This window comes from Schistocerca americana, chromosome 3 (genome assembly GCF_021461395.2).
Source record: "Schistocerca americana isolate TAMUIC-IGC-003095 chromosome 3, iqSchAmer2.1, whole genome shotgun sequence".
NCBI lineage: Eukaryota > Metazoa > Arthropoda > Insecta > Orthoptera > Acrididae > Schistocerca > Schistocerca americana.
In genome coordinates, this window is record NC_060121.1 from 148,862,781 (window position 1) to 148,877,916 (window position 15,136).

Sequence of the window (15,136 nt, forward strand, 5' to 3'; positions counted from 1 at the left end):
TTGGGAATCTCATGAAACCTTGGCTGATGCCTAGCGACCCACAAAGGCCGCCCCACAGACATTCGCAGAGCATGTTTATTCAACGACCTATGCATGGAGGTAAAAGAAGAAGGAAGTGGTGGTTACGTCACAAACTTGAAGCCGACGTCCGTCATCTTAAGTAACCCAAAACATTAGGTTCAACGCATTCATACTTCACAGCGGTGATACTGCCCCTTGACGTCTCGCTGACTGCCCGTGACTGTTTCGACCGTGTTGGGCGCTTTGATTGTGTGGAGACGTAGATGTTTCATGAAAAATGCCAGCTTGATTTGTTTGCGGATACAGGCCAACTAGTCGAGCCGATCGTAGTCTAAAGTCTAGAGGAATCGCATTTCCTTCGTAAGTGGAGCATCTCAAGCAATATTTTCTTTGTATACGTGAATTATAGTTGCATTGTTTGCTTTTATCGTAGTGGTTTTATTTCCGTCATTTGACTTTAGATTTGCCTTACTCTACTCAGTGTCTGTTCTTTCTCTTCTTTCCTGCTTTTTTCATTGTCTTCCAAACCGCAAACACTCCGACATCCGAGCCACACTGTATCAACGGTCTCGACCCCGCAGAGCACTCGGCTACGTAAACCGCGATGATTGTTGGGAAAGCATTTCGTGCCCTACATTCCTCCCACCAACAATTATTCATTGCTCTCATTTACTCCTTCTCTTAAAAAAGATTCTAGCTAGAACAACCGGAGACAGCGGTCATGTGTGTGTGAGTTTTGCGAGTATGATTCTATAAATGTGTTTGTGCCTGCGCCTTGCCTCCTTTCTGAAGAAGGCTTTGCCCGACAGCTTATGTTTACACAGTTTTCGTCGTGCCCGCCTGCTGCTCGGAGCGTGAGTAGGAATGTAACCACTTCAAAGTATAGTTATTCCCTTGTGAAATGTGTAGTAAATAATCCCCTGCACTTTAACACGAACAGTGATGTACAAGCTACAATATCAGCAGAAAAAATTACACTCATTACGCCACATTAAGGCTGTCTGTAGCACAAACAGGGGTTCGCCGCACTGCAGCCAAAACTTTTGCTCATTTATGCAATGATATAAAATGTCTGAAAGACAGCAAAGTAAAATTTGAAATTTTATGACTACGGGTAGGTGGCGCTCGGTGGTAGTGTGAACCGGCCGTGAGGCGCACCGAGATACACTGTGCAGTTGTGATCGCGGGTTTCGAGCTGGTTACCGCACCTGCCAGGTAAGCAGGAGATTCTGGGTTCGTATCCCGGTCCGGTACACATTTCCTTTTGGCGCCGCTGATTCCGCTTAATGTCCTGCTGCAGCTGACAGCAGTGATCTCCCTTCCATTTAAATATAAAATTTTAAACTACACTGAAAACTTTTCTACTTGACAACTCCTATTCCGCAGAAGTCTTTCTACGAGGTGCGACAATAAAGCAATGAGACTTATTTTCTATGCAACATGTGACAACCCTGCAAGCTTGCGTAGGCACAATATCTTTGACCTTAGTCTATAAGCTGCTTCTAGTCCAAATGGCACATCAATGCAACTGCTCAGTCGTGAGTTGTGACGGTATGCCATTTCTTTTTGCGTAAAATTGCGTGAAAACCCGACGACAACTTACAGTAAACTTCAGAAGCCTTTTGGAGAAGAGGTTATGACAAGAGCTCAAGTTTTTCGTTGGCATAAAATGTTTAGTGAAGGCAGGACGAGTGTTGAAGATGAAGAACGCAGTGGACGACCATCAACCTCATGGACGAATGTCAACTTGGCCAGGGTGCGTGAACTCGTACAATCTGATCAAAGATTATCCGTGAAAATGATTGCAGAAGAACTGAACATCAATCGAGAAACAGTTCGTCTAATAATAATTGCATTCTGCATCACGATAATGCGCCATTCCATACTGCTCTGTTAGTACATAAATTTTTAACCTCAAAACAAATTTCAGTACTATCACAGCCACCTTATTCACTACATATCACTCCGTGCGACTTTTTTCTATTTCCAAGAGTCAAAACGGCGGTCAAGGGACAAAAAAATGGTTCAAATGGCTCTGAGCACTATGTGACTTAACTTCTGAGGTCATCAGTCGCCTACAACTTAGAACTAATTAAACCTAACTAACCTAAGGACATCACACACATCCATGCCCGAGGCAGGATTCGAACCTGCGACCGTAGCGGTCGCTCGGCTCCAGACTGTAGCTCCTAGAACCGCACGGCCACTCCGGCCGGCGTCAAGGGATACCATTTTCAAATAACACAAGATGTCCAAAAAGCTATGACGAGGGTCTTGGAGGATATTACAGAAGATGAGCTCCAGAAATGTTACCATCAATGGCAGAAGCGCTGGAACAAGTGTGTGCAATCAAGAAGGGAACTACTTTGAAGGAGACAACACTAAACTTGACAAAACGGTAAGCAACATTTTTTTCACATGAGTCTAATTACTTTATTGTCGCACCTCGTGTTATTTAATGTATAAATGCTGATGACTACGAATTACTGACTAAAATCTGCTTGTCTTTAATTACAAAACAAAAAACTGATAAATGATCAGTGTCGAGGCATATTTACAGAAATATTGATGCTAATATAAAATGACTCGTTCCACATCATCAAGATTTATCGTGCAAATGATACACTGAATATGAAGCTAATTACTCATTGGTATATCACAAACCATGATACGGAGCAAAATGAAATTAAAAAGTAAAATGAAGCGAATGATCAGAGTAGACGTACGTTCCAATTGTGATATGTTTGGTTATACCTGAAAAACTGATAAGAGTCAGAGAGTTAAGTGTCTAGAAATATTCCGGGAAAAGAAGCAAACAGGTTACTGTTGGAAAGATAGGCTTATATGTTACACAGATTCGGCTATCATTATTTAAAAAATTATTTACATACAAGTTAAAGCAAAATATTCATTCCACAGGGTCTGAGTCTGAAACCATCTCCTTAATCACATTTATAGTATTTCACAATGTTGGAACATGCTTAAAAAGCTGTATCGTTTTTTAACGTTATAAATTATTATTATTGGTCATACACTGAATGTCACAACATAGGTAAGACTTGAAAGTGAGAATATGTGCAAACTACAGTGAAACTAATGTACTGACAATCTAATAAAACAAGAACTGTATTCTGTATGGAGGTACACCTCTATGCTGTTCTGTTTCTTTTACATTTTAACAACCATTCACTTATTTGCCTAGAACAAGGTGCGTCTTTCCTCATTGCACACGTTTATGAGCTAGCAAAGAACACGTAGGTAAGCTTTTGCAAACGTGAACATTAAAAACGTTGTGCCTACTAGCTAAAAGCTCAAAATGTAAGGAACAAGGAGCAATACCAGTAAGCAGACAAGCATTCTTTTCGGAGTTACAGCTTCATTTGCTACCGATACAAATATAGTAAAAGCGAAATTAAATAGATTACGGAAGCATACTTTTCGTATCATTTCCTTCTCTTCTTGGTTATTCAAAATATATCATCAAACAATAAATTACATTGAAGAGGCTAAATATGTCAAATTACTAGAGCAAATATGCATTTCAGAACAGAAAAACGTTTGAAATTTCCTTCCTGACGCTTTGCTTTTCATGAAAGCGCTGCAATTTTTAGTACCTAAAACAGCTGCTGCCTGCACACGACAGAAATAATGAACAATAAGCAGTCGTAAATGGTGGTCGGCTAAAGTTTTGGTGGCAGCAAGCCCCGCCCACTACGGTTTCAAAACAACATACAGATTGTTTTTTTAACTCCACGGACTTATGGTGCACACCAGTGATCTCTGTACAAACTGGATGTAGAAGTCTGGTCTCTGAGTATAGAACTGTAGCCTGTCTGCAGATTCATGTACTTTGCATAGTCCGCCATGTTATAGTGTGGCAGACAAATTTCCATCCGACTGAAAGTCACAAAGAATTGCAGACTGATTTTTTATTTTGAACTTTATGTTAACATGTGATGTAATAGGCTGATTCGGGAGTGGAATCGAAAAGTATTTTCTTTTTGTGTTCTAGTAAAATTTCCTAACAGTCATGTTGTAGTTTGGCAAGAAACAAAATAGAAGCTTCTATGGCAGGCGCCATCAGACAGCTGATGTTCAACATCCAGATAGTATAGAGATCACTGGTGCACACTTACACTGATATATCAAAGATTATTATGTCTCTGGGTGCACTTACCTGGTCGATAATGATTTGACCAAACACGCAATAAAGTCCAGTCTCATACAGATAAATCGGCAGCGTGAACAACACCTTGAAAAGCGTTGTCGAGTCATTGTCCTTCTGCAACAGCTGTTAAAAACACCCTTGACACAACAGCTTTATTACGAACTGTGAATCAGCACAAAATTGTTACCAGAGAAAACCTTTGTCCTTCAGCAACAGCTCTGTTAGAAAACCCTCTCGATACTACACATTTATTATGAAATTTGAATCAGCATAAAATTTTTACTTGCGTAAATTTTAATTTGATGAACGTCGTGCGATAGCAGATTGCAAACAATGTTGTTTCGCTCATCAATGCTTAGGCTAATTTCATTCTATTTTTCATTCCCGTCATCCTAATTTCACTTTTATTTATGTGCAAATTACAGTAATCATATGTAACACGTTTCATTTCATTAAGCACCTAACTCAGTTCTTATTCATGTTAGATAATCATTGCTAACTCATCAACTAATTGCACAACACTGATTTTCGGTCTGTTAAAAACTACTCCAGCATCGAGAAAGTTCTTTACTTCCCCCATCATCTCTTCAATGTGCAGATGCGCTGATCAAATAAGAGAGATGAGAACAAGCAGTACCGCCTTCCATCTTTCCTCTTTTTGCCCTCTTGTATCCTTCCGTCAGTGCTGACTACTTCAGTCTCACATAATGGCAGTGGTTCACCCTTGTTTCCCTATAGCTGATTCCATACTACCTAAGGATGGGTAGCATTTTATTCGAATCCATGTTATTAGCAACCTTCTCCAAATATGAGAACGCTATCTATCTTTCCTTGCATTTTTCTAAATTCGTTCGTTATTATAAACTAAAATAGTGCGAAAATTGCTTCCAGCACGGATCACTTCAGCTAATACCGAATTGGTTCTTTCCTTTCGGTTTATCTCTTCCATTCTTCGATAAAGTACTCTGGTACTTGAATATGATATTAGAATGATTGTCCGGTAATTTTAACGTTCTTCCGGTGTTGCTTCCTGTACAGATATGATAATTAAATTCCTTAAAAAATTTGGTGGAATATCCGCAGTTACATAAAATTCATCCATGAACTTACAATGGTTCTTGTCTCGGCCCTTGACCAGACGCACACGCGAGTTTTCGCTGGCAATTATTAATAAGTGAGGAATTTGTTCCTTCCAAGTTCGCGGAAAGAATGTTGAAAGTCATAAATAATATACTGAATCTCCCCTACAATTTTCTTGCATCGGATTCTTATTTTCAATCAGCTAATTTTCTTCTGGGTAACTATAAAGTTTCTTAAAGTATTGTTTCGATCTTCTCGCCTTATTTTCTGCTTCCGTTGCACAGTTTTCTTTCACTATCTTTAACCTGTGTAAGTAATGAGTGGTGATTTAATCAAAGGTGAGATGATTAAAACGCCAAAGTGTGAACAGTGCTTTGTTTTGGAATTACTCGTAGGTTGTAGTAACTCTTATATAACTGAATATGGCCACACGAATAGTATCCGAAAATGAACACGTGCCATTCACATGTTGGTGAAATCACTGCAACCACTTTTCCCGTTGTAGAGATGTGCCAGCAAGCGAGTGCGTTCTTTGTACCAGCAAGCACTGCCCGGGTGCGTGTGCAAAGGTTCACTGGACTCCAAGGGACAGGAAACAGGAAAAACGTAGCATCGTCTCATATGCGACTCCAGGTTATGCGGCCTAAAGGGAGTTCGACTGTGGGATAGAGTCTGTGCAACAATGGACTATATTTGTTGCCAGCGCACTTTGATTATAAATATGTTTTAGATGATTTGGTGGAACTGAAAATATGTGTGAGTTGAAACCCTGTGCGCAGATTGTAAAATTCTTGCCCAATTACGAAACCTCTTCAGTGGCACGTTTCGTTAATTACAAGTACAGGAATATTCATCTGAACAATAGCTGAAATACTTATCTTTGTGGTCGAGTGTATGCTCCAGGGTCAAATATTAAGAGATTCAGTAACTGAAAATTTTTGTTTCTTGGTACGATTCATTAACTTATAGAATCACAGAGAACTTATTACGCATTAAAGTAAACAAAATAACCATCTTCCACTCTAACTTATGTGGCGACATACCTGACATGTTACTAATCTAAAATTCCTAAAAATTATATACCACAAGTCGACAGCAAACAGTCGTATTGCTAGTGAGAGAGCTCAGCACGAACTGAACTTCTGTCTGAAGCTGTTGTACGTAAAAACAGCACTAATTATACCATTATTTATCGTCGTTGCCTGAAGCGCAGATTCAACCATAAATTAAAATGATTGCTACTTCACACAATGACTACCAGGGTTTTCCAGTCCTTTCGTTAACAAATCATTTAACAGAATTATTTGATTGACTGGGTTGTAAGAAGAAAATGGTGAAATTTAAAAACGAAAATAAACACATTATTATCAAACAAATAGTTTTCTGATGCATGACATTCATTGACATCTCAGACGGCAAAGTTGACTTTGAAAACTTCCTGTTATGTAGTTAATTATTTAATGTAGATATAGTACACCACTGGCCATTAAAAGTGCTACACCAAGAAGAAATGCAGATGATAAACGGGTATTCATTGGACAAATATATTATTCTAGAACTGACATGTGATTACATTTTCACGCAATTTGGGTGCATAGATCCTGAGAAATCAGTACCCAGAACAACCACCTCTGGCCATAATAACGGCCTTGATACGCCTGGACATTGAGTCAAACAGAGCTTGGATGGCGTGTACAGGTACAGCTGCCCATGCAGCTTCAACACGATACCACAGTTCATCAAGAGTAGTGACTGGCGTATTGTGACGAGCCAGTTGCTCGGCCACCATTGACCAGACGTTTTCAGTTGGTGAGAGATCTGGAGAATGTGCTGGCCAGGGCAGCAGTCGAACATTTTCTTTAACCAGAAAGGCCCGTACAGGACCTGCAAATTGCGGTCGTGCATTATCCTGCTGAAATGTAGGGTTTCGCAGGGATCGAATGAAGGGTAGAACCACGGGTCGTAACACATCTGAAATGTAGCGTCCACTGTTGAAAATGCCGTCAATACGAACAAGAGGTGACCGAGACGTGTAACCAATGGTACCCCATACCATCACGCCGAGTGATACGCCAGTATGTCGATGGCGAATACGCGCTTCCAATGTGCGTTCACCGCGATGTCGCCAAACACGGATGCGACCATCATGATGCTGTAAACAGAACCTGGATTCATCCGAAAAATGACGTTTTGCCATTCGTGCACCAAAGTACGTCGTTCAGTACACCATCGCAGGCGCTCCTGTCTGTGATACAGCGTCAAGGGTAACCGCAACCATGGTCTCCGAGCTGATAGTCCATGCTGCTGCAAACGTCGTCGAACTGTTCGTGCAGATGGTTGTCTTGCAAACGACCCCATCTGTTGACTCAGGGATCGAGGCGTGGCTGCACGATCCGTTACAGCCATGCAGAGAAGATGCCTGTCATCTCGACTGCTAGTGATACGAGGCCGTTGGGATCAAGCACGGCGTTCCGTATTACCCTCCTGAACCCACCGATTCCATATTCTGCTAACAATCATTGGATCTCAACCAACACGAGCAGCAACGTCGAGATACGATAAACCGCAATCGCGATAGGCTACAATCCGACCTTTATCAAAGTCGGAAATGTGATGGTATGCATTTCTCCTCCTTACACGAGGAATCACGACAACGTTTCACCAGGCAACGTCGGTCAACTACTGTTTGTGTATGAGAAATCGGTTGGCAACTTTCCTCATGTCAGCACGTTGAAGGTGTCGCCACCGGCGCGAATCTTGTGTGAATGCTCTGAAAAGGTAATCATTTGCATATCACAGCATCTTCTTCCTGTCGATTAAATTTTGCGTCTGTAGCACGTCATCTTCGTGGTGTAGCAATTTTAATGGCCAGTAGTGCAATTAATTCTATATTAGGTAAAATATAACCTCACATTTGATTTCGATTTTTGTACTGAAGTACTTAGACACACTGGATTGTCTGGAATAGCACAGTGTCCGATATGTAACGTAACGAAAATGATTTCTTGCGATCTACGAACATCGTCACGTATCAGAGGAGATAGATTAGGCCAGTGAAGCAGTCCCTTACAAATCCCGCTCTGATACAGTGAGCTAGGTGAACCTCTGTCTTTCAGTGAAAATTGGTATAGTTTTGTTATTGTGGCCATCATCCGCAGCAGTTGTATAATATAGAAGGCAAAATGCGCCTGTAACGTAAATATGTATGAGTATCCTAAAAGAATGTTATCATAACAGCAAAACAGAGTAATGGTTGTGTCTCTTGGATTCGGTTATAGATATCCACACAAGTAAAGTAAATGTATTGTGTCCAGCGTCAAACAAATCACAGACTCGTAAGCAATAGGAAGGGGATCTTAAAACCATATGTTCGAAAAATCAAAATTTAACTGAAATACCACTAAATCTGGATTATTAGCCATAGACATTTCAGCCTACAGGAATCAGTCAGTTATCGGTCATTTCCATGCAATGGATGCTTTTCACATGAAAGTCAGCAGGTAACTGGAGTAATACCTCGAGCTGCGATAGTTTTCATGAGCATTAGCAAAGCATGACATGGCTACGATGATCGACAGACAGGGATCTCATCAAACATATTCCCTAGTTTATTAGATATTTTACAAGTTAGTTCTGCACTAGCCGAGCAAATGTGGTCAAATACAGTGCACTTCGATGGGTCAATGCAGCTCCTGCCCGGAGGTGGCAGGAGTCCTATGATCTTCGTCATATTATTGCAAATTCATAAAGCAGAGACTGTAACATTGCCGTAAATGCGCCCCCTACATTTCGGTTACAAGATGTTTGTTGTTTACAACATTTGTTACTTAGTCCATTAGGGTCGACATTTCCCCATCCTTGGCAAACCAAAGAATTTTTCTCTCCTGCTCGTCAAATCTAAGAGAATTTCTCTACAAAGCCCGGAAGCGGAGGCGAAGACCATATGACAACATTAGAAGCCGACGCGACTCCAGTACTGTCACCATCATTTTTTCAAGCCATCAATATTTCGACATTTGATGCTGTCAAATCTTTTCCTAACTTTAATAACGGTTCCATCTTAACGTAACCGTTACACTCTAACACCTTCTATAATCTGTTATGTACATTCTCTTCTCACAACTGCCTCTTGCAGCACCAGAATATCTACTTCTGAAAGTGGTAGCCTGTATTACATATCTGACCCTCATTCAAGTGAAGGATTTTCCATAGACTTCTTTCCTCATTTTTTCTTTTCAGTACTTTTTTGTTTCCTACTTTATCTGCCTACATCACATTCAACATTCTTCGACAGCATCACAGTTCAAAAGTTTTCAGCTTCTTCTCTGGCTTTTCCATGGTCCCACTCAATGTTTTGCTCTAGATGTGCTCTTTCAGAAACTTCTCCCTCATCCCCATATCCCTAGTAGCAGTAGAGCTCTTTTAACGAAGGAAGTTTTGTCCACATATACAGGGTGTTTCAAAAATGACCGGTACATTTGAAACGGCAATAAAAACTGTTTGAAAAATTTCAACGGACTGGGAACGTGACGTATGAACGTGCTGGAAAGGTAGGGCGACCGCGTACGGCAACCACAGAGGGCAACGTGCAGCTAGTGCAGCAGGTGATCCAACAGCGGCCTCGGGTTTCCGTAAGCCGTGTTGCAGCTGCGGTCCAAATGACGCCAACGTCCACGTATCGTCTCATGCGCCAGAGTTTACACCTCTATCCATACAAAATTCAAACGCGGTAACCCCTCAGCGCCGCTACCATTGCTGCACGAGAGACATTCGCTACCGATATAGTGCACAGGATTGATGACGGCGATATGCATGTGGGCAGCATTTGGTTTACTGACGAAGCTTATTTTTACCTGGACGGCTTCGTCAATAAACAGAACTGGCGCATATGGGGAACCGAAAAGCCCCATGTTGCAGTCCCATCGTCCCTGCATCCTCAAAAAGTACTGGTCTGGGCCGCCATTTCGTCCAAAGGAATCATTGGCCAATTTTTCAGATCCGAAAAGATTACTGCATCACGCTATCTGGACATTCTTTGTGAATTTGTGGCGGTACAAACTGCCTTAGACGACACTGCGAACATCTCGTGGTTTATGCAAGATGGTGCCCGGCCACATCGCACGGCCGACGTCTTTAATTTCCTGAATGAATATTTCGATGATCGTGTGATTGCTTTGGGCTATCCGAAACATACAGGAGGCAGCGTGGATTGGCCTCCCTATTCGCCAGACATGAACCCCTGTGACTTCTTTCTGTGGGGACACTTGAAAGACCAGGTGTACCGCCAGAATCCAGAAACAATTGAACAGCTGAAGCAGTACATCTCATCTGCATGTGAAGCCATTCCGCCAGACACGTTGTCAAAGGTTTCGGGTAATTTCGTTCAGAGACTACGCCATATTATTGCTACGCATGGTGGATATGTGGAAAATATCGTACTATAGAGTTTCCCAGACCGCAGCGCCATCTGTTGTTGACAATTGTAACTACTGTAATTTCGAAAGTTTGTCTGCCTGAAAATGTACTGTTGTCCCAAGCATATTGCAACAAACGGTGTATTTCTATGGCTGCTCGTTTAGTTTGTATTGCCGTTTCAAATATACCGGTCATTTTTGAAACACCCTGTACCAGTCCAATTCTGATATCTTCCTTGTTTCGGCGACCCTGTATTGTCTTGCTTCCAAGACAATTCTTCAATTTCTTTCACTGCTCTGTAATCTTCAATTCCCATGTTTAGCATATCGTCACTCGTGTCTGTAAGTGTAAAAGACATTTGTCTTCGCTCTGTTTATCCAAATGCTATATTCTTTTTTTTTTTTTGTACGCTGTTTATTCTTATTACAATCAGCAAGTTTTGTTAGTCTTCCTTGTGCAGAAGAGGTACATCGTCTGTCCTTTGCAGTTTTGTTGCTCTTCTGAAACTTCTTTCGCTTCTTCCACCGCTATTTCAGAGTACAAGTTGACCCCTACCCTTCTCAACGTTACTGATGGGACAACAGACTGTTTTCAACAGCGGATAGGCTAGTCGATTGTTTTTTCATTCAGTCGATTTTTTTTAGTCGAATGTAACAATCGAATGAGAAACTGATTTGCGGCCATCACTCCAGGTTTGAGTGATTTAAGTGAATGTGAGACAACTGACACAAATATTGTCGGTTACGTCAGTTATATGCATGTTTTCACTCAGTCTCTGGGCTTGAGTGATTTTCATTCACTTCTTTACATGTTTTTTTTTCCGTGGTGGTCGTTGGGGCGGGAGGTGTAGCGCCACCGCCGTAGCCGTCTTCTGCGGCTGGCAGAGCCAGGGGTACAGCCGGCCTGAGGAGGTGGCGCAGTTGCCGGTGTGAACTTAAGCACTGCCAGGACCTGAGCTAGCGCTGATTGGCTATGCGCCACCTCCTCACAGCAAGACTCAAGTTTCACCCGCAATTTGCAGTCAGGTGGAGTCACGTGACCGGCCTTTGGCCGTTGTGGATGGGAGACTGCAAATTCCGTGTGAAACTTGAGTCTTGCCCTCCTCACACAGGGTTGCCACCCTGGCCATGGCAGACGCAGGACGCTCTCGTGGAGCGTGCGTGACGCAGGCGTAGGGTTGCCACAATCCAAGGACGAAAATCAAAGACAAAATTCGGTGATTATAAAGACGTGGTTGAAACACGGACCGATATTTTGCGCAAGTGACCATTGGTTTGCATCAGTATTTTCTTCTCGAAAGTGTACTTTTCGATTCGACATTTTAAATTTCAAATTCTGTGCAATAACAGCACCAGACGTACACTTCGCACAGTGAGCTGAAGGTTAACTTTATACGACCAAAAGAAATATCAGATACCGACAGCAGAGACGTTGTAAACCAACAGCGGAAAACTGAAACAATCGCGAAGAATCGATTATTGCACTGCTTCCACAGTGTGTTCTGAAAATAGCCGAGCGATTCTGAGATGCCACGGAATATCAGCACAGGTTTCAACGGCTATCGTCAAGTTTGCAGGAGTTATGAAACACTTGATAGGTGGCCAGTGGCAAAACTTGCGTAAAAAAAATTTTTTTTACTTACTCGCCACTTTTTTTCCGGACTTTTTTTCTTCGTCCAGGACACCTGTCTTCGAGCATAAAATCGCGGACTGTCTGCGAATTCCGCGACGTATAGCAATCCTACGCCGGAGCAATCGCAAATTTTAATTTTAGTTGATGGACATCATCTCTTTCCAGTAAAAAGTAATGCAAAGAGTCACAAACAAATGCGACAATGTTCCTTTTTTCTTCATATATGTACCCCTAAGAGAAGACCTATGATTGCTCAACACTGTATTCCTAATGAAACTCTATTAGTTACGTGTTAACTGTACTGCAATCTATTAATCAGTTTTAAAAGGAAAAGAAGAATTAGCTTTTCAGCACATAATGAAACGAATGTGTTTATTGCTTGTCTTCACATACAGCTGGAGATATATGCACCGCAGTTTATATTGTATACCACTGATTTACTTCTTACTTTACTTCATGGAAGTAGACAGACTGTTTTGGATAACTCGATCAGCTAAACCGCTGAACAGTTTTCAGTTGACTGAATGAATGAATGAATGCAAGCTTCAAGTAACAGAAAAAGTACCGACTGGGTTCACACAAAAGAATGAACAAATAACTCAGCCGATACGTAAAGCTACAACCAAATGAGTCGATTATTTTCCAACAATATACTGAATCGGCTGTTTTCATTCGGTTGTTCTCATCACTGCTTAATGTGTACTTGTCTTTCTTGACCTTGTAAGCGCCTCCCGCACTGTTTCGGTATGTATCGGTACTATTTTTAATATGATATTCGACCGCTTTGCATTTACCTGTACATGGATCGTTAGGAAATAAAAAGTGCTGTTGCAGTTTTATGTTCATTAATGTCCAACCAGATCACGACGCAGTTTATGTCGGTCACTCACTTTTCGACGGTACCTAGGCTGCAACCGTTCACCGTCCATACTGCCGAAGATCGTACCTGAAAGTGTTAATTATATGGGTAGCAAGGCGAGTTCCGAATAATTTACCACAAACCCGCATTTATTCAGAAAATCCGTAGATGAAAATAACATATTTCACTCATATTTCGCCGGCTGCGGTAGCCGTGCGGTTCTAGGAGCTTGAGTCTGGAAGCGCGCGACCGCTACGGTCGCAGGTTCGAATCCTGCCTCGGGCATGGATGTGTGTGGTGTCCTTAGGTGAGTTAGGTTTAAGTAGTTATAAGTTCTAGGGGACTGATGACCTCAGATGTTAAGTCCCATAGTGCTCAGAGCCACTCATATTTCACTTTGCGTTTGATGACAGTTAATTAGACATCTATAGCCTTAGCTAACTGCTGATTGTTCATTATTGTATGAGGGAGCGATGACCGTAGCAGTCTGGTCCCTTTAATCCCACGAACCAACCACTATTGTACGAGTAAATTTGTAACACCATAGCTCTAATGCTCTACTGATTTATTTTGCCTTTTGCTTTATTTAATGTTAGATCGTTGAGCTTCTGTAAATTTGTTCGATTGAATCGATAACACAAAATTGTATACTCCTTTCTTTATAAAAACTTTGATTTCTTTTAGATTGTAGGAAGTGTAATCTCTGTAATATGTACAATATCAGCAAATTATATGTTTTGTATGTCATATAATCTCTTTGGTTATCTTTTAAATTAAATAATTTTGTGTAGAACTAGCAATATATGCAAATGTTCCGTTTTATTTAAAATGTTTGTTTGCTGTTATGTAAACTGCTGACCTTCACTCAGGGTTCTTAGTTATTTTGTATGTAAAAGTTGTTGTGTAGCGCGCGCAAAATGTGGTTGGCATGGATAGAAAGGTGGAACAAAGAGGCCGCCGGGGACGAGTTACCAAACTATCAACTACTCATGTAAAATTTGTGTATTGTGCTGGTTCCGAGAGAGGCTTTTCCTGACGCTTTCCAATGCCTCGGATGGATGGATAAAGAGCTGGAACTATTCTGAAATTGGTATCTATCATCGCCACCAAGAAATGACAGAGTCCAGCAATTCTACCTGCAAATCCACCTACCAACATGCAATCGCCACCACATTGCGCGATCACTATAATGGAACACTACAGTAATGTACAGTGAAGGATCAGCTCATAGGATGTTATAGTATACCCAAATATAAGGTAAAATTTGACTGAACTCTTGTACCTACCGTCATTTATCCTTAGTCACATATCCACTTAGGGTCCCTCCCACGCTAAAGTGTTTGCCGAGTGTCCTTTATTGAAGGCATATTAAAATTAATATGGCAATAGAGTGTGCTAAAATTAATATTGTTTGTTAAAAGAATCTTACAGATATCTCAGATTTGTGTTTCACTGCAGCAAAAGTTCGGAACTGCAACTGTTGAGAGTTAAATGTTCATGCCTGCTAAGTACGTGTTTCTCTAGCGTATTGAAAGTGTGTTTAGTTTGCTCTGCTACAGTGGTCAAGATTAAGGGCCCCCCTCCATTGAAAGTAGTTCAAATGCACCAAGTTACTTAATTATAGAAAGTTTCAATTACTCTTGCTGTTCAAGTCAAATTATGTACGATATTGGGTTCCTCTTGTGTATTAAAAGTGCATATTAATGTTGTAACAAGATCAACAGTTTGTCTATTGTGCTTATGCTAGGTAACAAGTAACAGAAAAACCACTATCTATGAAAACAGTACCTTTTTTTTTAAAAGGACAGTGTGAAGTAATTTGTTAGTGAACTCCATTTAATTTTCATTCTAAGTAGAAAGGTATTTAGTATTGAGAGACTTAATCTATGTACAATAACTAATTTTGCTGTACACCATATCTATATTTCATGTCAGATAGGAATATGTTTGAAAAATAATAC

At 41.0% G+C, this 15,136-nt stretch overlaps 1 protein-coding gene across 1 annotated transcript in view; it reads right to left on the reverse strand.

Moving 5' to 3' along the window:
* Positions 1 to 15,136, reverse strand: part of LOC124605932 — a 136,863-nt gene that overhangs the window by 38,463 nt on the left and 83,264 nt on the right. Inside the window, exon 5 of the mRNA XM_047137890.1 lies at positions 4,199 to 4,312. Within this exon, the coding sequence (XP_046993846.1) occupies positions 4,199 to 4,312 (114 nt within the window). The remainder of the gene's footprint in view (positions 1 to 4,198; positions 4,313 to 15,136) is intronic.